Genomic DNA, 17,691 nt, shown 5'->3' on the forward strand with positions numbered 1-17,691 from the left:
TTTCTTGTCCCTGCATCCAAGTTGTCAATAGTACTTGACGGTAGATGATATTCCAAGCTACCGCCTACTTTAGCCTAGACTTTGCATCTTTTTACTCCTTATCAACATACTTCAATTCTTATTGTCTACAATCTACTTCCCACACAACAGCCCTGCAAACAAGAAATGAGTTTATTTAATGTTAAAAATAGACTTTAATTTTCAATTACATAGAAGACCTAGATTTTCTCCTCTGAAATGTTGCTTTAGTCAAAACACTATATGCCAATATTTCATAGTATTAACGTATTCTCTCTCTATGTATGCAACGATTATACATATATAATTATTTAATTATATGTATAAATATATATTCTATGGATATATATATAATCCAATGGTAACAGAATAATTAATATTAATGTTTGACATGAAGATTGTAACTCAATACCCATGCACTCATGCATCAATCGAGCCAAAACTAAAAGCCTGAATTGTTCATTTTTTTCAAACTACTCTGGTAATGTTTGTATATTCAGGAAAAAACAGACTTTTAGATTCTTACAAAGCAAAAAGGCCTTGAACTCGGCATATATCTGTCTTAATGAGTTCATGTAATCCCCCACTGAGCTAAAATCAATAACTAAAACATTTGCCTCTATTATCAGTAGTCTCAAAACTCCCAGCACTCAAATAAAGGATATTAAACTTGAGAATTCATTTAATATGTTAAATATCTCCAACTTCTGTTCACCTCATAGAAAAAACCCTATATCTTTTGGGGATGTAGTTATCACCTATGCTTCTATAAATTTTGAGAAGAATGGACACCAAAGTTTCTATCATCCAAATATTAATTATTTCTAAATCATCAACTCTGTAGCTTCCACTTATAACTTGAGTGTATCTTTATTTTTTATTATTTCTTTTAAACTCTTTTCTTCCAGTTTTACTGGGATATAATCGACATACAGCACTATATAAGTTTAAGGTTAGAGCATGATGATTTGACTTACATACAACATGAAATGCTTACCACAATTCAGTATATTTTTAAATAGTTATAACTCTTAGTTAGCTTTCACTAAATAGCCTCATATATATGTATTTGGTATTTTGTGAATTATTCTGATATTCTTATGTCTCCCTTTCACTGATTCATACATTCAGCAATTAATCTGGAGGACCTGCATGCGACACTCTATCTCAGGAAATACAGTATATAAACAAAATATTTTGAAAGGTAGCAATCTATAATAAGTATTTAGGAGAAAACCAACAAATTGCTATTCTCAATGAAGGAAACTGGGACAGGTGTGGGAAGAGACTGAGGAATTATCTTGAGAAGAGGCGGAAACCTGGGCAAGGACCAGGAGTAGACAAACCATGGAAAATAGTCACAGTGGTTATTATATTTCTTAATCACAAGGACTTGAGATACCCCCAGTATTAAAGGGGTTCCCTATTTTCTACCAGCCCCTCTGGACATGCAAAAAGCGAGAATTTATGTGTGAGACATTAGCTAATGATAAAGTTACCTGAAGGGGGGAAAAAAAATCCTTAACCAAGATAAATAAAGAAAATATGGGCACTTTTTAGAGTGAGCGGGGGAAATTGTCTCTGAATTAGAATCTGGGAGGGCTGAGTGAGCCAAAAGAGAGAAAGGGTTCTGAAGAAGTTGGGAGAAGCACACTCTTTGCAGCTCCGGATCTACTGGCTTAAGGACAGAGAAATACAGTTGCCTGAATCAATTAGAGGCTGAACAGGAAAGAAAAGGACTGGTGTTTCTCTAATCATGACCCAAAGTTATCTTTAAAGCAACTTCTGCTGCAGGTAGTGGTGTGCACACTCAGAACGATCCCTCTAGTTTCCATAAGTTACAACCTAAACTACTTGACCTCTTTCACTGTATGTTGGAGTGACCAATGAAAGAGATCACTTCCATATTTTTGCAGCACCAGCAGTTAAAGCTTCTGCCCTCTCCATTTATTATGCAGACACCTCCAAATCTCAATAACCAGCCTCAACCCTCTTTCTGAGATTTCCTAAACTACTCCAGATACCGGCAACATCTTCAACTGAAGCTCAGAATATCCAAAAGCAGATTCATCAACCTGTCCCTCCCTCTAAATATACTGAGAATGTAAAACATATACATTTTTTCCTAATCCTCAAACAGCTATGTAAGGTCATGTGTGACAGACTTTTACTCGCACGCCTAATATCCACTTGCCCTTAGTTCTTACTAATAGATCCCTGCTTTTGTTGGAGGCAACCATGTGTCCAGCTGAAAAACTACACTTGCTAGCCTCCCTGTAGATGCAGTGTCCTTATAGCTAAGGTTTAACAGATGAGATGCAAAAGAAAGTTGTGTTGAGCATCACTGAAAAACTCCCTCAAGGACACGACAGAGCTGCTAATTCAACTGGCATTTGATTTTTGCCCCTTCCCCTCTATCTCATGTGGGACATGAACACAATGGACAGCAACCCAAAAGTCATCTTGTAAATATGAGGTGATGAGTGCCTGACACAAGAAGCCAAGCCCTTGATGACATTATCCTGCCAAACTGTCAGTCTTTGACTGCCTGGCTCCAGACTTCTCATTGGTAAGTCATTAGCATTAAGCTTTGTTTCAACCAGCCAAGCACAATTTCTAACTAAGGCAAGCAGGTACCATTATTGCTGTATTTCAGTATTGGACTTTAAAGTCTCACAGCTGGTTGTTGATGGAACCAGGATTCAGAACCGTGTCTGTCTGAACCATCTTTCCAGTATATATCACATCACACATAGATGAGCTTTTAGTCTCTACTACCTACAACTCTAGAATTCAGCCTCTTTTCATTTTTTTTCCACTGCTTTATCCAAAACTCTAAGACAGTTACACTGATGTATTAATTGATTAAATGACAATATGGTGTGTATCTCCTTTCCTCGTGTTCGCCCTCCTTTACTCCTATTTTTTCCTCCTTCCAATCACTGTAGTCCTACAACTCCTTAAAGATAATCCTGTCCTGGTAAGGCACCAAGCCTTCCCAATTACTTCAGAAATCGAGCCTTTTTAAGAAAGCCTGCAGTACATAGGGCCCATGGACTTCACTACCAGCTTCCTGTGCTTCACCACCACGAACCACAGACTGGGCAACATTTATAGCCACAATCCTGCATCAAACCTACCGTACTAATTTGGGCTTTTCATTCGCCATTTGTACTCTTCTGTTTCTTTATCTGCAAAATGAGAAAATTTTACAAGATGATTTCTCATTTCCAGATTTAACATTGGATTTTTTAAATAAGTTTTCGCCTAAGATCTCTCCTCCAGCTAGATAACAAGTGGGTTGGGACCGCATCTTATACATCTGAATATCCTCGGTGTTCCGTGCATCTGAAACAAAATCAATCCCCTAATAAATGCCTGTAGTTACAAGTGCTGCTGTCCAATGAGCTGTGAAGATGGACTAAAATGGCCCTCTCCGTACTCACAGGTAGTATTCGTATCACCCAGCTACGGCTATGCATGTCGATAATCACAAATAGAGTACGAAGGTGAGTGGGCTACATTAACACAAATGCTACTCCCTATATGGAAAAGATAACGTAACAAACGCCGACAAATCTGATCAATAGAAATAACTGAATCATCTGAGTTGAAACCTTAATCGCTTAAGAAATTTATGCACATGTGTGTGTGTGTGTTGCTACAAGCAGTGTACAGGTTTTGATACCGAACTTGCTAAAATCCTAGAACCACATTTTCTAACCAGAGTCATGTTTATTTATAACAGCAGAATGTTAACGCTTGCCTTATAGGGCTTTAATGAGAAATAAATTACTTCAAAATCAGCTATTGAGTTCAGTACTTCGTGGCGCCACTGTCTGCAGCCTCACCCCCTTCTGATAATGGCAACTCAATTTTCCCTTGTGGATTTCAACCTTCCCAATCTCATGCAATCTTGATGGGACTCACCATGAAAACGCCCAGAACTTCCTGGGTAAGAGATGGACACGTGTCCTAAGACAGGACTAAAAAAACTTTTCAAGAAATGTGAACCTTAAACAGAGCCATGAGGAAAAAAAAGGTGTCAGTGGTGCATCCACTGCCACGTTCAGAAGACACTGTCAGCTCACTCCTGCTGCTCGTATTTATAGAGAAACCTTCCTCCTCTCTTTTCTGAAGACTGGCTGTTCAGCCTTCCCTTTAATTCTGTGAGATAGTCACATAATTTAGATTAAAATAATATGTACAAATACATGCATGTATACAAGCCACTTAAAGTACACACTGAATTATTCAAACACCCCACATGTGCTCAGACTAGTCACACTACATAATGTAATATCCGATACTATTTTATCCCCTTTTTTCTGAGGACATACCATACCAGGAATGCCAAAAGATCCTGCAGGTGAATATTATTATCATCCTTGTATCCTTGAACATAAATACAACGCGAGCTCTGTATTTGGATTGTTAGAAATGCTGAAAATGATCTCCATTACTTCTCAATCACCCTTCTTCAAATCTGATCTTATTTGTAATAATATGTTTCAATTCATTGGCTGTTTTAAGCACAGGGACTTTGGGCTGGCTGTGCTGCCTACAGAAATAAATGTGCTGATTTCATAATACAGCACTAGACTCTTAGGATATAACTACGTAAAACATAAACAGACCTTACGTCTGGCTTGTCCAAATCCTGCCATCCCTCGAAGTCCAGCTCATGCATACACTCCTTCAAATGAAGTCTCATGTCCAATGACCTTGGAGTGATTAGTATTTATCTCACAATTTACCCTCTGACACAGCTGCCACTTTTTCCCCTTGTATTGTTTAACTCTTATGGAATCTTATTTCTTCAGCCAGATTGTAAGTTCCTTGAGGTGAGGGGAAATGTTTTATTCATCTTTGTTTTTCCTGTATTTTCCCAGTGTCGTGCACAAGGCAGGTTTTTAATCAATGTATGTTGATTCACTGATCAGTCTATGGATGCTGACATGAAGAAGTAAGTCCTCTGAACACTAGGCTGTGCTTACAGTTTTTACCATCTTACTGATGAGAAACACAGAAGCAAAGCTTTTACTCTTCAGAAAAATGATGAAAATCAGCGGAACACAATCTGTCCTTCCAAGTTCAATAGATAGAGCCTGATATTTGGTAGTTGGGGCCAAAATTTACATGAAATGGTAGGCAACTGCATAAAAAATACAAAGCCAGAAACATGCCGGCCCTCAATTACCCACTTTTGCTTTCAAAAATCTCTCTTTTTTTTTCTACGTAATCTCAAGTATTACCTAATTTCCAGCTTTGGCTTCTAATTTTCATATCAGGAAAGAGGACGGCAAAGTGCACATGAAATGCTGGGCCAGGTAAGCCCTCCGGATAGTGGGCAAGCTGTAACAAGACATACCAGTTCACAAAGGTGTTATATTCTGGCCAGCCGCTGGGCTCCGGGTTCATTTAATCTTTCAATCTACTTTTGCTATACTTCTTCTTTTTTTTTTTTTTTTGCGTTACGCGGGCCTCTCACTGTTGTGGCCTCTCCCGTTGCGGAGCACAGGCTCCGGACGCGCAGGCTCAGCGGCCACGGCTCACGGGCCCAGCCGCTCCGCACCATGTGGGATCTTCCCGGACCGGGGCACGAACCCGTGTCCCCTGCATCGGCAGGCGGACTCTCAACCACTGCGCCGCCAGGGAAGCCCCCCTCATCTTCTTTTAAGGAAAGGACAGATGCAAAGAGCTTTGGGTTGGTACATTAATGGAATAGGTTAAAAAAAAAAAAAAAACTAGGCAAGGCATGGGTCATATGGGAAGAAGATCTCAATTTACCTTGCTGGAGGCAAGTACATGTATTTCTTTCTAGAATTCTAATCTCTTGCCCCATATATCAGAAAATATTCCAAATGTAAATGGCATATGCTAGATTTCAGTATTACACTACAAAGAATGTCAATGAATTCAAACTAATTATCCACCCTCCCATACTCTTTTACAATTCAAATACTATTGGCCTAATTTTAACGATGAAACAAATACTGCTTTTCCATTCCTCTAAGAACTACGATACTCCTAAAGGTGCAGAAGCGCAAAGCTCACAACTGTAAGAGTCTTCAGCTTCCATCTCAGCCTGGAGATTCACGTTTCCTAGGACCTCGGCAGACTGTGTGATCTACTCCTCCACTGGCCTCTGTTAAGAGGGCTTACATTTTGATAGTTACTTGAGTGCCCAATGCAAATACATGTTTATGTCCATTAAACGACTATGTAATATTTTCTACATATTGGAAAATATGTGAATACAAACCAACGTTCAATACAGATTGCCAATACAGTTGCTTGTAAAATATGTCTCTCTTCATTGACTTTATTGACCTTGAAATAAAAATGCCATGAAAACAATAAACTATAATAATAGCGATGTACAATGATAGTACATCCTAACAGTTTAGTCATGACTGACAGTTTAAAAGCATCCGTTATTTTCCCTTTCTCACTTAATCTTCAAAAACCTTGGGACAAAGCAGGGATTAAGTGTTGCTTTTCCTGGGTTATATGGAAACTTAGGAGGCTAAGTGACATCCCCTAGGATACTCAGAAAACAGCAGTGCTGGGAAGAGAACAAGTCTTCTAGAGAATGTCACTGCTAGGAGTACCCATCAACTCACCAAACTACACAACGAGGAGGCTGGCCTCTTATAAGAGATCATAAATGGACAGGAAAAGAGAAATATGTGAGAGACAAATTCAGAAACAAATAAGCTATGAGTGATTGTTCTGACCTTATGAAAAACAGTGCAAGGCAAAGAAATGTTGCAAGAATACAAGCATTAAGCCTAAGTCAAGAAATTCATTTTACAAAAGCAAAAGAAATATTCACACACACACAACATAACATTTCAGTTCACTCTGAACAAAATCTCTCCCTATTTGTGCAACTTAGAGATTAGAAAAGGATGTAAGAGGTACTAACCTGAACTTTCAAGGTCACCTTGATTAGTTTTAAGAAAATAAAAATGAGGTAAAATTACAGCGCTGGCCAGCTGCTCTTTCATTGATGGAAGTCACAGAGATCTTCACCTCCAAGGTCAGCAGAATGCAGCCTTTGGCCCTTTCTATCTCTGTGCTTCAGGGAGCAGACACAGAACTCACTTCACCTCAAACTCAAGTCACTACCCACTGGGTCCTACTCTCCCTTCTCCTTCCCCAAGTTATTATATAACGTTGCATTTTTTCCAAATAAAATATTATTAAAAGTGAGATATTTACACTGAAAGGCTTTAACAGGATAATACACAGGAAATGGGTAAAGAAAAAAATTTTTAAATAAGATTAAAATATCAATACCATAAATCAAAATTTTCTTAAATCCTCTCACTCAGTGAAGTACTGAATTGTGATACATATATTAGTGTGTCTCTTTATTTTCCCAGATCCTCAATTTCATGAAAGCATTCTCTCTTTCTCCCCAGTAAGTTAAGTGATTTAAGCAGAAGTCAGACTACCCTGAGTAGCTGATGTATGACTACGATTGTACTGTGGTTGGTTGTTCTTGGGGGGAAGGAGACAAGTATGTCACTAGAGTTGCAATGCGATAACAAAACCCAAGTTCACATTTGTGCACATCAGTAGGACTCGGTAGATGGAGCTGAGCTTAAGTCAGGGAGCTGTTTGACAATGAAGCCTGGGCTATTACAGGGAGGAGGCGAAGGCTTACTCCATCTGCGTACATCTGTGACCCACAGATATTCTAGTGCACAGAAGGCTACATTCTTAGAAATGGTTTATGACCACTGCATTAAGAGTAAGATAGCCTCCATATAGCCTGAATTTCTTGTAAAGACAGAGAAGCAATGAGTATGACTTCATTTTTGGAATCAAAATTGGTTTATACCAATTCTTTACTAGGCCATGATATTACTGTCAAACAAAAGAGAAGGAAAGGAGAGTACTAATTACATATACACACACATATATATGATTATTATTTACATATAAATAATAAAATGTTATTTAATATTATTAAATGTGTATAATAATTTATTTATATAAGTAATAAGCCTAAATTGGCTTATTATTTTAGGAGGAAAAATGAATATGAGCTCTTCTTAACTAAAAGTCATTGTCTAATGTATAGATATTTTTCTTGATACTCTGCAAGCAATGCCCAGACGTAGTTCAGAAGTTAGCTCAGAAGCACTTAGCAACATTAAATATCAGTTAAATCTAAAAGTTAGATCTGTTGTTAGCTTTTGTAATCAAAATCCAAACCATGACACTGAAAAATATTACTTACGAGCCCAAATTAAGACATGAAATACAATGTAATTTCTGGTATGTTCTACATACTCAATTAAATATTATTAAATATTTACTTAAAAAGACGTGCTTTATTATGGGCTTCCCTGGTGGCGCAGTGGTTGAGAGTCCGCCTGCCGATGCAGGGGACACGGGTTCGTGCCCCGGTCCGGGAAGATCCCACATGCCGCGGAGCGGCTGGGCCCGTGAGCCATGGCCGCTGAGCCTGCGCGTCCGGAGCCTGTGCTCCGCAACGGGAGAGAGGCCACAACAGTGAGAGGGCCGCGTACCAAAAAAAAAAAAAAAAAAAAAAAAAGACGTGCTTTATCATATGCACACACACAAATACATGCATATACAAAAACATGCATGTAGCTCTCAGATTGTAAAACTATAGTAAAAAGTGTGAACTGGAACGTTGTGATATTTTGAAACGCTTACATATCATCATTCTGTTAGTACTACAGAGTTGGTTATAACGATGTGTCTACTCTCTCTACAGGACTATTGAAAGGACATTTTTAAATAGTCCTTATATAGAGATATGGTATTATTTTATTTTTTATAAGTGGAATTAATAAACTAACAAACATATACTATCCATATAGACCAATATACAAAAGGGGTTGCTGAAAAATTAACCCCTAATTTAAATTGTTTATAAAATTAGTTTTCTAACATCTGCATTTATCCTACAACAAGGACATGCATCACTTTCTCTCTGAACACAGTTTGTGTTGAAAGAGCTCAGGATAACTGGCTGAATAGGCACATCAGCTCTGCTTGTGGATGACAATGGTGCCTAAAGACACTGCCACACAATAATGGCCTTGGATAATCAGGTGACACATTTTCGAATTACTAAAATGTTGCATTGTTCTGATGTTGTTTCACTTCTGCAGCTATGGCTCAATACGTATACAAAACTGGTTTTTGTTAGCTATGACCCCAAAGCATCATAACGTAGAGACATGAGCTGTGAATAAAGGCACATTGTTGCAAAATTACAGAAGAGGAGAGCAGTGAGCTCTTACCTCACAGGGCTGTTGGAAGAATCTGGGTCGTGAGCTGCTACGGTCCCAATGATATTCCCAACTTGGGTAGCTTCCGACACCTCCATGGGGTACAGGGGTGACGAAAACACAGGGGGCTCGTCCACGTCTTCCACAATTATCTTCACGGTTGTCGTGTCGCTGAACGGTCCCAAGCTTAGAAAGCGAGGGTCGGCATCTCTGTTTGCAGCTTCTATCCGTAGCGTGTAACTTGTTTTGGCTTCAAAATCCAAGTCCTATAAAGAAAGTTGTTAGGAAAATTAAATTACGGCAAAGCAGAGCCTTTTCATTCATGCGTGTCAATAAGCATAGTATGGACTCAGCCAGGAAAATGCACCGTCAGCATTCCAAAGTAATAAATAATAATGCCAATCAGAATCCTTGCTGCTTTCTGGCTCATAGACAGTGTGGTAAGTACATTTGAGCTAACTTAATCCACTCTGCCGCGGTACACTGCATGGGCAAATGCAGGTCTTTAGAACATCATTTGAATGACAACTGCTAGGATTTTAAAATCTTTTCCGAGAGGACCTCAAGGTAGTATTCTTGAAGCATGTAATTTAACTGCAGTATCCAGGGGTGCACATTAAAAAGGAAGAAAAATACAACTTTCCGTTAAATTTCTCATTTACAAGGTCATTTTCATTGATTTGGGGGACTCCTTTACAATCCTTAACTTTCAAGTGTTCCAAATGCAGCTGTAGCAGAAGAGGGGGCATATCGAGGTTATACAGCCTGAACACATAGCTGATTCTTCTTGATGAAGCACCCACTGTTTCTGTCTTCAGTATTCCGCCATCAGTATACACTGTCTCTCTCTCTGTCTCTATTTGTATTAGAGGGTTGACAGTTATATTCTAGAATCACCATCCTGCAACTTTTCAACAGGATTAACATGCTAACACTTTTCTCAAAAACAGTGACCAAGTCAAACCATCTGGTAGCTTAAAAAATTGTAAGGGCAATTCAATGTTGTACTAATGAAGCACCATTTGTTAAAAAAAAGAATTCTATGCCCAACAGGTAGAACTTGTCTGTGACAATCACATGCTTCTCTTTCTTCGAGGGGTACAGAGAGTCCCAGCTTGTTGTGACTTTCAATCTCAATCTCACCACTAAAAAACTGTCCCAAAATATTTGTTACATTTAATGATATAAAAACAAAAACTTCAGAAAGAAACCAGTAGAAATACTAGCACATATAAAGCATAATTTACTTGTCACTTTTACGTGTTATTTAATAAAAAAGCATTAAGAAAAACGGGCTAAAATGTACTGCTGAGAACTGTAATCTAAATGTATCCATCATGTGTATGGGCGTATGTGTGCTATATGTGCTATATATATGACAAAATGTACATACCACTTATATAAAATATAATAACATATATATAAAATATAAAAATATATACTATATGTGTTATGTGTGTTTCCACATAAATAGGACATGAAGAGATTCCATGGCTCATCTCTTTTTTGATATATGAAAAATATATAAACCAATACTCAAAACAGGCTCACAATATCTAGGCCAGAGAGCGCTTTACTCAAATGTTTATCTGCTTAACAGTTGTCTCATCTAGTAGATTGTAAGCTCCAGACTGTTTTGTTCAGTACTAGCATTCCCAGAATTGCCTATTCTGAATTTGGTACATTGAAAGAACTCAATACATTCTTAATGAATTAGGAAAAGCTAGAATGTAGCTATCCAGGCCTCAAGAGCCTCAAAACGGAACTACACCTTTGCCCCAGAGAATCCGGATGGCTGAAGTGGGAGGTAGAGGAAGAAAGAACCAGGTATATTGTTTTTCTTGACTATAAAAAACTTCATATAATTACCGTGGGAAAACCAAGTTTTAATTCTTATCTGAGGTCTCACATGAACATCCTGGGGCACGTGCTATACAGTGCCATAAACAGCACCTTATTAATAAATTCAGTGATATTTTTATGAGGCTACCTTTTTTTGTCTATTATCTAAAAATATTTCTACCCCAATGGTCTTCAACCAAAGGTAAGAATCAGAACCACTCAGGGGAACTTTCCAATACATTCCTGGCTCCTTCCAAGAAGGTTTTGATTCAGCAGACCCAGGATGAGTCACAAGCATATGTATTTTGAAAAGGCTCTTCAAGTAATTGTGCTGCAAATCCTCTTCTAAGAAACTTGACCTCTTTGTTATAATTTTCTGGGGCCTATACATGTAATCCGATATTTAATTTGGGTTCTGCTAAAAATAAAACAAAGCATTCTTATTTACCTAAATGCATTTACTTAAGACACTCTAAACATACTCACACATAGCATGAATATGAACCTATTCAGTTTGTAGTCTTTTTTATTTTTACTTTTTGCCACGCCATGCACCTTGCAGGATCTTAGTTCCCCAACCAGGGATTGAACCCGTGCCCTCGGCAGTGGAAGTGTGGAGTCCTAACCACTGGACCTCCAGGGAATCCCCTCAGTTTGTTCTTATAATATTTATAAAACTGATAAATTAGCAGAGAAATATTACTTTTATATATTATGTGTCTATGTAAGATAGACTATGTAAAAAAAAAAAAACCAAACACCCTGTTTACCATCTCCTTTTCAACTGACTCAAAACCACAACTTTTTTTAAAAATTTAATTAATTTATTTTTGGCTGTGTTGGGTCTTCGTTGCTGCACGCGGGCTTTTCTCTAGTTGCGGTGAGCGGGGGCTACTCTTTGGTGCAGTGCGCAGGCTTCTCATCGCGGTGGCTTCTCTTGTTGCAGAGCACAGGCTCTAGGCGCGTGCGCTTTGGTAGTTGTGGCACGCAGGCTCAGTAGTTGTGGTGCATGGGCTTAGTTGCTCCGTGGCATGGGGGATCTTCCCTGGCCAGGGATCAAATCCGTGACCCCTGCATTGGCAGGCTGATTCTCAACCACTGTGCCACCAGGGAAGTCCAAAACCACAACTTTTAAGATATTCATTCCGGTTTACCAAAGGGACAGCTAGTCCTTCTGTATTCGAGTAAAAGTTTGACTGACTTATGAAAGAATAATTTACATCTACTGCACAAATGAATGCAATTATTTTATGGCAACTTGTTTTTTTTTTAAATGTGTCTAAAAGGCAACAACATGCAGTAAAGACATCTGGATGCTGCCAAGTCATAAAGAAACACAGGATCACGCGTGATGATTGGTTGCCTAAAAGCTATTCTGAAAATCGAGCAATGAAAGAATTCATATGAAAGCCTATGAATCAAGGTTCCAGACGGAAGGAAGTGCCACACAAAATGATTTTCAGAGCAAACCGGAATCAGCCAGACTAGTCTGCAAAGAAGGGTGTGGTGTGACAGATAGGACTGTTAAGCAAATTGAAGAAAAGGCTTTTGCAATAAAATGTTAATTCCTGTTTCTCTTATTGATTTCTACAAAAGCAATACGTTCCATAACTATTAGATTTAATAAGCAAGGTTATACTCGGCGAAATAAGTTAAAATAATAACTGGGGAAAGACAAAGAAGAAGGAAAGGGAAGGAGATAAAGGTAATGTCTAAACAGATTCTATTCAAAACTTGAAACTACGTAGCATTGGAGACTAGATATATTTGGAAATTTGACCAAAACACAGTTCAAGCTGCAGCTCACAAGAAAATAAATATGTAGGATTATTAAAGAACCTGAAACCAATTATTGTCACTTTGACCCAAACTACGGATGCCACAGAGAAGTTGCTTTTTCATCTGTCAAGTGACATCTATGTCAGAGATGCTGAAAGAGAAAGCAGCTTGTTGGACATACTCTTTCCTAAGCTATCAAATAGGGTTGTTGAAATGTATTGCCATCAAAGGATGATGAACTTTAGGACTGAAACAGTAAGCATTATAACTAAGACAGTGGTCAGCAAAATTTCCCTGTAAAGACCAGATAGTAAATATTTAGGCTTTGCAGGCACCATGTCCTCGGCCACAGGTAAATGGACTAGCTTGGCTGTGTGCCAGTAACACTTCATTTACAGACACGGAAGTCTGCTGAATTCTATCTAACTTTCACGTATCCTTTTTTAAAATTTTTTTCAGTCACTTAAAAATGTAAAACCTTCCTTAGCTCTTGAGCTGTCCAGAGACAGGCAGGCAGTTGTTTGCCAATCCGTGGTCTAAGAAGCCCCAAATAATATGCTTCTCTTTCCAGATCAGAGGTTCACCCCTCTTCCTCCCACCTTTTCTTTTTACTACAATTAAAATGAACTATTCACTATAAATAGCATACTTTGTCCCTTCTAGTTTGTATCACCTGCTGCTCCCTCCGTCTCATATAACTTTGTCTGCCATTTTTCTTACTGAAATCTTTTGGAGACCAGCTCTTTTCTTCTTTATGAGTGATCTCATAATCCCCTCACCTAAAACTAAAACTTCTTTATATTTATAGAGAGCTAACTCCAAAAAAAAGTTTTACACACATCTTTAATGTGCATTTTAAAAGACAGAAGGTTGGTATTATTGAAACTAAGTAGCAAAGAGCTCCAGTGAAAGCCCAAAATTTTATGTGTACTTAGGGGCAGACACACTACGTGAATTCCAAGCCACATCTGTCCACCACCCATGCCGTTTCTGCTAGAACAAGCAGGCATTGTTCAAACTCTAAGAGCAATTAGGGACTCATGGTGTATGGCATTATCACATCTAGGTATCTGCCTACCTCACCAAGTAAGTAGGGTTGCTGTAAATTGTCTATAAATTTAAAGCAGCTGGAACAGTCATGGACCCAGAGTAATTACTGTATAAGCATTTGCTGTTACTAGTATACTATTATTAGCGCCATGATTTCCGGCTAGATTATGAGCAAATCAAATGGAAAGTAAAGATTATGTCTTTCTCTTCTGTTTCCCCCATGACACCTCGGCCTATATCTTTGGCAAAGTCAGTTTATAATATTCATCTGTTACACTCAAAACAATTAACTATCATAAACAGTGGAGACTCATTAGTTCTCCCCTGCCATTTTTAACTTCCTCAATAGTAAAAACCTAAGTTAAAATATCATCTTGAATTCATTTAATAAAATCATTACACTGCATTTTTCTTTCTGCATATAGCTCGCCTTCTGGTCTATAGCCAAACACGCTCTCGTTAAGCTCAATGACCTCCTTTAGATCTTGTACTTTGGGCCAATGCTGTTGTTGATGTTTCAGGGACTGATCCAAGTTACATCATTCAGGAAATTCTTCCTTCTGTTCCTGTAACCACGGCTTGGTACCATTGGGGCTGGGTGTGTGTGTGTGTGTGTGTGTGTGTGTGTACGTTGAGACTATGTATATAGTGTCTTATGTTTAATACTGATTTTGTACAAAAGAACTGAGACCATTCATCATCTTTAAAAGCATTTCTTTCTCTGGAGCTTCTAGCTGTCTTTGGGATCAAAGCATATACTCTGTTGCTTTCAATATCCTCCCTACTTGATCAAATCAATATAAATCATTTTTCCTACGTAAATGGGCTTAAATGTAACTGTACCAATGGAAAAGAACCCACAATCATAACTTTCCCTTTATGATTAATTTATTCCAAATAAATCTACTACCCAGAACCTTAGACGTAATCTACAACCCTGGACAAGGTATCTCAGCAAAGAACAACTTTGTACATTTATATACAATAAGAATTCTAAAGTTCTTCCCTAAGCACTTTCCAAAAGCAAAAAACGCCATTATTATGCACAACTGCACTACTGCCTTTATTTCCCCCCCGTCCCTGGGTTATGTCCAAGAAGGTCTTCTTATCTCTGTCAGCTTGACTAAATGTAGACAGGCTTCTTCCTGACTCTAGGCCCCTGACCTACCTTTTCTTAGAGCCAATCTTCAGCAAGAGTCTTGCTCCAAGTTACAAAACTGCCTGCTATCATGAAAATACAAGAAAATTTACTTTTCCTTTGGGTAAAGCAAACACAGTGTCACCTACACCCCTGCCCCCATTACACACACACACACACACACACACACACACACACACACACACACACACACACACACTCCAGCTCTTAAAAAATTCTCCAGGCCTTTGTTTCACCTGAGTTGAGTTTACACTGAATTCTCATCTCTCTCTCCTAACTGCAATATCCTTGTGGTCGTACTTGTTTAACTCTGTCCAGTGACATTTTTGCTTTCACAGCTACAAGTGATTTTATCAGCAGCATGCAGCTTTTACCTGTCTTGAAATCTGTGTGAATCACAAAACCTATATCCAGATTTGGGCAATAGGTTATTTTTTTATAGGGAAGAAGGGAAGAGAAAGACGTGTTCTAAATTGTTATATATGTATATATATATACCCACACACACATAATTGTTTTATATATATATATGTAATAATTATGTATAGAATGGTCCACATTGATGCCCTCAGAGAGGCTCAGGTGTGAAGGGGGAGAAGACCTCTGGAAGTTTCGCCAGCTCTGTGGGTGTCCTCTACAAGGGACTGACCCTTTCGTGTCTGTCTCACTGTGCTAGGCTTTGAGATCTATGAGAGAAGCCAAATGTATAATCTTACACAGGTAGGTAGGTAGGCAAATTTAGAATAAGCAGTAAAAACTTACAGGGTGTCTCCATGTCCATTTTACATTTTTATGAGAGTCATTATTTTAACTTTCAAAAAAACCCATACTTTAACACAGCTGCTTCTCAGGTGCTCGATACAAACATTCACATTTTGCAAAGATCACTTCCACTACGTAGAAAGTGTCTGGTGCTCTACAGGTAAACTGGGACCCTGAGAAAGGGTCCAGTTTATGAGTAACTGCAGAAATGTTTAAGCCTAAGACATTAAATTATGTCAAGCTATTAGGAATAAAATAAGGATACTGATATCAGGAATTATTATTTCCATTAGCTAGCTCCACGAGTGCCCTCTGACCTCCAAGAGCACTTACATTAACATTTTAACCTAGATATAAAGATCACTGAATATTTTTTTAAAAAGCAATTCAAGCAGGTATCCTAACACATCTCCATTTTGTAACAATTTTTTAAAAAAATTCTATGACCACCAACTAAATGCACACACATTTCAAATTGCTAATTGCACTTGTCTACAAAGAGGCAGTACCATAGACGGCTAAACGTATTTCCCGTGAACAATACACATTTATATAGTCCTTACCCTGTGCAGGTTACAGTTCTAAGAGTGAATTTGGGTGGGCTGTTTGGATTCTATAAGCAGAAGGTAGAAAACAAGCCTTGCAAATGACTATATTCCTGCCTAGCATCAAAAAGCTCGTTCACAAAAAACAAAACAAAAACCTCATTCACAGTATAGCTCAGATTGATTCCCTTACTGTGCTGAGGTCCATATTTCCCAGCATGCACTACTGACTGGACCAGGAACTTCCATGAAAGGGTCTCGATCATTTTCAGGTAAGCTGAATCCAGATTATGACCCAAAGACAGTTTAGTTTATGTTTTCCTGGGCACCTTTAGCAAATAGTGGCAACTATTAATTAATCTTGATCCACACAATTACTCTGTGAGTAATGCTGACAGTGGAGAGGAGATTCAAGTGGAAGTCAGCTGATCTGAGATTCACCCTTACCTTACCTGAAGGTTTTTTAGTTTCTCTGGAGCAGAGCTGGGACCCAAAATCTTTTTTCTTCTTTCACAGTATCCACAATATTTTATAGCTCCTCTCTCTTCATGTATTTCCCCCCCCATCGCTCCTTGAATCTGGGTCACCTGGTCTTGCTTCGATCAATATAATGTGGTGGAAGTGATGTTGTGTCGGTTCCGGAAATCAGCTTCAGGAGACCATGGAGCTTTTGTTCTTGCCATTCATGGAACAAAGCCAGGTTAGCTGCCGGCTGCTGGGAGGCACACTTCCAGCCTCTCTTGTCATTCCAGCAGACAGACAGCCACCTCTACAGAGGCAGATCCACCAAGCTCACGAGTAGCTGACCTCTGACCCATGTGTGAGCCCTCGTAAGACCACCCTGCGGAGGCCCCACCAAACTGCTGACCCATGAAATCATGACCTAAAGAAATAATGTTTTAAAGCACCAGCTTTGGGATGACTTGTTAGGTAGCAGCTGATACAATCACAAAGAGGAAGAGAATAAAAGTGGGTGACTTCACTTTCTGACATGTGATGGCTGCATCTCCAGGGAAAATGAACCAAAACAGACTTGAAACGACCAAATGAACTAGTGGCAGAGAGATCAGATCTAGACGTGGAAATTTCCTTGAACTCCAGGCCTTTGACTCTTATCATTCCCTTATTGGTTATGTCCTGTCTTTACTATATAACATAGATTCCAGGATCCATCAATCCCCTCCCTCTACTGACAATATATGCAATTCTTTTTAATGATCTAAATATGAATTTTTTATTTGCTTTGTTGATGAGTTAT

At 38.7% G+C, this 17,691-nt stretch overlaps 1 protein-coding gene across 3 annotated transcripts in view; it reads right to left on the minus strand.

Annotated features, from left to right (window-relative positions):
• The window catches only part of CDH7 (cadherin 7), a 122,592-nt gene that overhangs the window by 26,283 nt on the left and 78,618 nt on the right, over positions 1 to 17,691 (minus strand). For all 3 annotated transcript variants that reach the window (XM_032602689.1, XM_032602687.1, XM_032602688.1), the window contains one exon: positions 9,309 to 9,562. In XM_032602689.1, coding sequence (XP_032458580.1) covers positions 9,309 to 9,562 — 254 coding nt within the window. The remainder of the gene's footprint in view (positions 1 to 9,308; positions 9,563 to 17,691) is intronic.

The sequence above is a fragment of the Phocoena sinus genome, chromosome 14 (genome assembly GCF_008692025.1).
Source record: "Phocoena sinus isolate mPhoSin1 chromosome 14, mPhoSin1.pri, whole genome shotgun sequence".
NCBI classification, from domain to species: domain Eukaryota; kingdom Metazoa; phylum Chordata; class Mammalia; order Artiodactyla; family Phocoenidae; genus Phocoena; species Phocoena sinus.